General features: G+C 30.2%; 1 protein-coding gene across 1 annotated transcript; it reads right to left on the bottom strand.

The window, feature by feature from the left end:
• Positions 1–3,796: 3,796 nt before the first annotated feature.
• On the bottom strand, positions 3,797–7,577 carry LOC129971866 (adult-specific rigid cuticular protein 15.7-like). Its single transcript, XM_056085843.1, has 3 exons — positions 7,551–7,577; positions 6,574–6,675; positions 3,797–4,213 (listed from the first exon to the last, which is right to left on the bottom strand). Exons 1-3 carry the CDS (start codon positions 7,560–7,562, stop codon positions 3,797–3,799), a joined length of 531 nt encoding a protein of 176 aa, XP_055941818.1. The 5' UTR covers positions 7,563–7,577.
• Positions 7,578–7,809: the final 232 nt, after the last annotated feature.

The following is a 7,809-nucleotide window of genomic DNA, read 5'->3' on the forward strand; positions in this document are numbered from 1 at the left end:
GTTTACTATTCCAAAAGGAAAAATTCTAGAAAATACAGAAAATTATGTAGTTTGAATCAATATACTTATTTTTGAAAAAATTATGAAATCTATATTTTTTTACGTTTTCTCTGCTCTTTTTAGCCATGATAACTATGATAAAATATTCTTGGTACCTTCCCATTTTTAACAATGGCAATTTCTCTCTTTTGCTCTCAAATTTATTGAATTATAACGCTTTAGATATTACTATTTTGAACGATTTTAAGCCAGTTCTTTTACCATGATGGAATAGAATAAACTGTTGAATGGAACAGAGAAGAGACATAATGTCATGAAACGTCATCTAAAAGTAAGACTATTTAAAAATTGAATTAGAGGTCACTTCCTTTATCAATAAGAAAAAAAAATAGAAGAAGAATAATTAGAAAATATATTATGGGCACCCTGATGATCGCTTAGAAGGAAAGCTGAGTCTGTAAGTTACGAATAATATCTAGATCTGGATATTGGATTAATTTTCGTATCCTTTACAGTGCGCGTTTCTTTATGGGAGAGGAAGGATACAGTAAATATTTTATATGATAACTTTGAAATGATATAATTTTTGAGCCGTTGCAAATAATACTCAAATAACTTGTGGATAGAGCAGAGAAAATGAATTTAATGAAAGATATTTTCAAAGAGAAAACTTTTAAATGTATCACAGCTTATTTAAAAAAAAGAAAATATTATTTCGAAATCAACTTAAATATAACCCATATTTTTAGATGCTCTTAACATATATTTTACATTTCAGTAGAAAGCTTAAGTCATTTTTTATAAATTTGGAGATAATTTTAGCAGAAAAATGTTGCATTTTTAACATACGGATCAATTTTTAGCAATAAAAGTCTGATATTCAGTTAAATATGATAGTTTGGAGATCTCATTGAAAACAGGTTCGGGGAAATTAAATAATACTTTTTTACCCTCTTACACTGCATGCATTAGCAGAAATATCAATAGAGAGTCTATTGACTATTTGAATTCAAAACTATAGAGTATCTCATTCTGTAAATCAAGAACTGCAGTTCTTTCAGTGGAATATATTGGAACACTTAGAGTGCTGATTGTCACCAAGCTTTGACACGGAATTACAATTTTAGTCACAAGATAACATACCAAATTTCATTGGTTTAAGTCTTCATGCTTATGAATTAATTGCATATTAAAGTACAGACTGACAGATGATCAATCCTTTGATATATTTAGTCCAAATTAGATGAGCATCTATATTTTAGATTCTAAAACTCAAAATTTTTTTGCATAGCTGTTTGTGTTATCTAATTATTGAACTCACTTGTACTCAAATGACCAGATAGACTTTATGTCAATGCATTTCGTTCAAAATATGACGAACTCAAATAACCAGACAGATAGACTTTATGTGAATGCATTTCGTTCAAAATATGACGAACTCAAATAACCAGACAGATAGACTTTATGTGAATGCATTTCGTTCAAAATATGACAGACACTTGAACTCAAATAACCAGACAGATAGACTTTATGTGAATGCTTTTCATTCAAAATGTTACAGACACTTGAACTCAAATAACCAGACAGATAGACTTTATGTGAATGCATTTCGTTCAAAATATGACAGAAATCTACAAATTTGGTCGCAGTTTTATATATCGAATTTCAGTCGTCTTTCTGAAATCTTTTTTTGGGCTATAGACGAACAGACAGACGGTTTGACTGTCAGACATAATGCAAAATGGCGTTTTTCGGTCTCAGAAGTCTGAAAATGTCAAAGCCTCTAATTCGAATGTTTTTGACGATTACAATACTTTCTTCATATTTCGTATACGAGAAAATAAAAAAGATGATATTCAAAATTTCAGTTTATGAATATTATTTCTCTTAAACTTTTGACACGCGTTGTAAAATGAAAACTGTATAACTTTATGGAACTCTTTCTAGAGCCCTAATCCAACTGAAAGCATAGACTATGCTCTAAATGTTCATATGGTCACTTGTATTTAATTACTTATAACGATTTAAAATGTCAATGATTATAAGTTAGCTATTCATATTGTAACGATATGATTCTTTCATTCACAAAGTATGAAGTGAACATATTGTCACGTAGGTACTCTAGTGTGGAACTCAATGACACACACTATAAGTAGTGATAAACCAATTTATTAACTCAACTCTAAACTCAGAACACAGTGACTGACAGATCTTCTGCTTTTATACTAGCAGGGAAAGTTCCAGAATACTTTTCTGGAGACAGTAAGAAAAGTCCAGAACACTTATCTGGTAAACTAAAGAAAGGTCCAGAATCTTCTGGAACATGAAATAAAGGAAAACATAAAATCAAAGAATTAAATATTTACACAGACTATGAATCGCATTGTCTCTAGCGGGACTCGAACTTACGATCTCTTGATTAAGAGACCAGTGCTATGACCATTCGGCCATGGAGAGTCAACTGCCTCTTTTCAATGCGGCAATATTAATTTATGCTATAAAAAATTATATAAAATGCTATGCTATAAAAAATTATATAAAATGCTATGCTATAAAAAATTATATATATTTATTGTGACTCAAAGTATTGAGTACGTTCATATTAAACAAGTCAAACTCTTCATATCTCAATAAATTTTTCTGCCAGATTTCTGATGGAAATAACATGTTTAATTGACTTAATATCTTATGATAGAAGATAAAGTTAAAAGTTTTAAAAAAATAGTATTGGTAAATTTATTTAAATTTTGATACTAGAACGCTTAAGATAATTTTAACATTTAAATTTTTCCAATTACTTAAATAAATAAAATTTTATTAAAAAAACACATGTTCATTAAATAATTATAAAAAGAATATAGGCTAAATAAAAGAGTTTTCTATTCACAAAATATAACAATAGAACAATTTTATTATAATTTTATACAAATTTCAAAAAGTGGAAATATTTACTCCTCTGATTATATGATGACAGAATAAATTTTTCAAAGAAAATTCCTACGTTTAGTCTGAAGTAACTTAACATGATAATATTCAAACTTAACTCCTCTGCTTTTTTTATTTTTAATATTTATTCCAAAATATTTTTTTAAAGTGATAATACGCATGTACAAAAAGAACCATTATAATCTCATCCCGTATGGGTATAAATTAAGTTACTAAAGTGATGAAAGGTTTATAAAATATATACTTAGAATGCTTTTAAAATTTATTAAAATAAGAGAAAAATTCAAAGAAATAAAATTGATATCACTAAAGAGTTTAATTTTTGAATTTTAAAGCTGTGTGAAAACGGTGCAATAACATGCTTCTAAGTTATTGAAGAAAAATTTTGATTCATTTTAATTAAAAATATGATTAAAATATTTAAGAAAAGGAAACCCTTCTTTATTTAGAATCTCCTGCAGAAAAATTAATTTGCGAAATTTGGAAGCTCTTAGTTCAAACGTTAAAAAGGAATAAGGAAATATTTTGTCATCACCCAGGTTGAAATTCTTAGGGTAAGTATGCATTCCCTGTATGGAAGTCTATAAATGCTATCTGTTCAAATATTATTCTGTTTAAATTGCAAAATTTCATTCTAACGGAATACTTTTTTATCGAATAAGAAAACAGTATGGGAGATCATCTTGAAGTGCCAAATTTTATTTCACATGCAAATTGAACAGCGAATATATCATTTCCCAAAATAAATAAAGCAATTTCTAAGCCCAGTGCAAGAAATTGATTAAGCAAATCCCAAAATAAACTAAGCAACCTTTGGTTCAGGAAGAAAACGGCCTATTTCAAAAAATTTTTAGTGAATCATGCCATGCCCATGACCAGTTCCATATCCTAGTCCAACAGCATGTCCGTGTTCCAACACACCACCATAAGCTACAGGAGCAGCTACAGCCAATGGAGCTGCAACATGTCCAACAACGGCAGGTGCAGGGGCTACATGGTTGACAACTGGGGCGACGGGTTCGGCATATGGGCTGTTGATCAGGGCAGCTGCTGGGGCGCTGGCAGCGGTTCCGGGTTCGTTGGTCTTGACAACGGCTCGGAATCCGTGTCCATCAGCGACGTAGTCCACTCGTCTGGCCCTTCCGTCGATGTCGGCAAGGGTGTAGGTTCCCTTCATGTTTCCGTGGGCATCGCCTACTTCGGATCGGGAGTTGGTGGCACCGAGTCCGTCCTTGATGTCATAGCCGAAAGCATAGCTGCCATATGCCTAAGATAAAAGAAATTTTTGTTTTCAAATCTGACTTTGTTTTTCTAAATGTTGAAAAATCTGTTTTATCTTATGCTATGTTTTAAAAAGCTAGTACAAAATGATATTCTGCAGAATATGTTTTACAGCTTTTAATGGTGGGTTTTATCAAATACCCACCATGGAAGCGCTTTATAGGTGTAATTGGATATAAAAAAAGATTTTTTTTTCAGTAAAATTCTATTGTTCAATTTCATAAAAAAAATTGTGCCCCGTATTAGTTTCAGATTTACGGCTACTATCTAATTCGTATTGACCATTTCACGTAAATATAATAGTTTCCACAATAATAGTTTCAAATAAAATATGTCTTAAATTTGAATTTTATGAAATTACTTTTAGATTACTGTTTCAGCTTTTCAGAATTATTAATTTAAGCTATTTTAAAATGATCATTCTAAACTCCAACTAAGAATACCAGATAATGGAGAGAAAGAAAGAGGAATCAAGTCGAAACAGATACAAAATTCTGATATACTGATTTGATTCAGGAAATATCTCACCTTATATTGACATGAATAATAACACAGGCCTACACTTCATATAATTCTTGTAATTTTTTTTCAAAAGTCACTATACTGAACTGACATTATACAGTCAAACTGTATGACCATTTTCTATTTACAGTAAACGTTTGGAAAGAGGATTTTTACAGACTCTAATTTTTTTAAATTTACATCATGTTAATATTTAATTCAATTTTTGGCAGTTAATAAAACCGTCATAATAAGAGGCAAAGATTGACCCGTAACTTTTCAAGGGCGAATAAAATCCGGCCGACTGTTCCATCTAATGCGGATTAGATGATTCAACAAAAAAGCACTCCTCTTAGTTTAGAGTGTTGAAGATATTAAAAAAAATGATGCCCAAAATTTTCAAATAAAAGAAATTTACTTAATTTTATTGAATTATTCTGCCTCATATATATTCTTGGTGAAAAATACTATAATATCTATATCGTGATTTGTTTCAAGTTAAGATTAATAAAAAAAAATTCATGGCCGAATAAACTCAGCATTCATATATTTATATAATTTTTAATATAAAGACGAAAAACATCATGTTTTTTTGAATGTGCAACAATGTCATTTCTAGCATGAAAAATGATGTATTTAATAAATATATATATTTGAAAAATAGATATTCTATGAAAAATTTATCATTCTCATTTATTAACATTTTGACTATCTCGTAATTCGCCTGCGATTTATACCTGCTATCTTCTTGTCTTGTATTAAACCATCTTTCTAATTAGATTATCCCTTCTTTGTTATAATTAAGCAAAACAGAGTCATCTGATCAGATAGTTGACCCGAATATAAGGTGTGAATAGTAGAAACGGATGTGCTAATTAATGAATTGTTTAAACGAGTGGAAGTAGGAATCAACGATGGTAAGTAACCCATCGTTGAATTTTCAATCATATTTTCTTATACAAACACAATAGTACATGTTCTGTCCATGTCTCCTTATAATAATCTATATCACTTTAGAATATTTAACTAAGGGAATGCCAAAACCTGGAAGCGTTCTCTTTCAATATGGTACGTTTTGTACTTCGTAATATAATGAAGAAAACAGAGCAAATCTGTGAAAGCTTATTTTCCGACCAAACGGATCCAAAATTTCATATGAATTTGGCATTTTATTCACAATTTTGATCACTGACTATATTTAATTTATATATGTTGTTAATTTTCTGAGCAGGGGCGGGAATAGCCTGGTTGGTAGGGCGTTGGATTCGTGTCACGTGGTTTGCGAGTTCGAACTCCACCGGCCGAAGACTCTCCTTGTGTACGTGGGGCTGGCGCACGAATAAATCTGCCGTGGTCCCAAAGTCCTCCATATCAAGAGTATTAACCCTGGGGGTACTGAATTAGGGGTGATCGTTCTCTAATTCAGATCTAAATTACGATCTGTGGGTGAGTGAATGAGATGAATGAATGAAGTCCGCCCCGTAAAAAGGCTTGTGACGTGTGTGCAGCTTGGCCCTTGATGGCGCTACTGAAAAACAAGAGACGCACCCTTGACTTAAAATGACTGACTTCTAAAATCAGTGGGCTCGTCTATGACAAATGCCATTAGAAATAACAACATGTTTTTGAGTTACCTCAAATTTCATTCTATAACTTTGCGTTTTTGAGCTATAGAGATAATAAACAAATATAATTACAAAAAATGTTTTTACCGATTAATAGATTCTAATACGTGGAAATTCATCAAAATTTCGAGGTTGAATTTTTTAACAGTTACAACGCTTTATCTTTGTAAACTTCCTATGCAAGAAAATAAAAATTTGGAATAATATTTTTAAAACTTACATCCTGTTGTCTAGATGAAGTGCTCACTCCAGTGCTGACGAGGTGAGATTTCATCAAGACACCGGCTTGGACTGCTGCAAAAGCAGCGCAGAAAATGGCGACCTAAAAGAAATAAATTTAAATTCAATAAAGAGTACATTTATGACATTCAAAATTTTACTGGACACAGTTATGTATTCAGGTAGAATAAATCGAATAACAATGAATAATTTTAGATATAGATATTTTTGCAGAACATCGTAGAGAAAAATAATTCTTCTTACTATAAAAAAAAAGTAAGGAGATTTTTCTTCTTCAAGCGAAGAATATAATAAGCAAATAACTTTCTAAAATAATTATTATATCGTTGAAAATTATCTGAATAAAATTAATAAAAAAGTCTGTTTAATGATAAACCGAATAAACAGGATTTTTTTTTACTATACTATAAACAGGAATTTTACTCATATAGTAGAATTTACTATTATTTTTCAATATTTTTATTTATGATTAAAATCTCACATTATAATATAAAGGAATGTTAATATAAAGGAATGTTTTAATATAAAGGAATGTTATAATGGAATAATATAAAGGAATGTTTCTTGAAATCTTTGAAACAAATGGCGCCACGTGCATGGAAACTAAAATTAATTGGGTTAATCAATTAATTGATAACTAAAGCCAAAAGATGTTAAAATATTCTATTCTCATCAATCCATAATTATATAGAGTTTTAAAACCCTAGCATAACTGAAAGCAAGAGAAAAAACAATCACAAAATTGTATTTGCGCAAACATGAAAAAAGTCAAGTTAAATAAAGGCATTTAAAAATAAGCAGACTTTCCAGAGCTCTAGTAAGCAAATTTTTTCATGAAACAATTAATGAATCAATTTAAAATTGCAAAAATTGTGCATATTCAGATATGAAAGCACACTTTCATAAAACGGAAACATAATAAACTACGAAAAAAACATAAAATTATACTTCCATTACCTTAGCGATCATGGTAATAATTCTCAAAGTTGGTTTGAACTGTTCTGTCGGATAGACAAAATATTCCAGCTTTTATAATCCACGATTTTAGGTAAAAAAAAAAAACGAGTAGACCTGTATTTTGGCTTTCACCCTTTTCTTGTAAAAAAGTTCTAGTATTTCATATTTCACCTCATTTAAGTGAAATTCTCTTTATTTTTAAAAGCGACACTTTTTTTACAAGCTCGAGAAAGGCGACAATGGTATTAGTTTCACAAGG

The sequence above is a fragment of the Argiope bruennichi genome, chromosome 6 (genome assembly GCF_947563725.1).
Source record: "Argiope bruennichi chromosome 6, qqArgBrue1.1, whole genome shotgun sequence".
Lineage (NCBI taxonomy): Eukaryota > Metazoa > Arthropoda > Arachnida > Araneae > Araneidae > Argiope > Argiope bruennichi.

What these genes read in the sequence shown, in the direction of transcription:
- LOC129971866 (XM_056085843.1), bottom strand. An exon ending in CTTCATCTAGACAACAGGAT is followed by an intron (nt 4,214 to 6,573) that starts GTAAGTTTTAAA and finishes CTTTTATCTTAG; the next exon opens with GCATATGGCAGCTATGCTTT.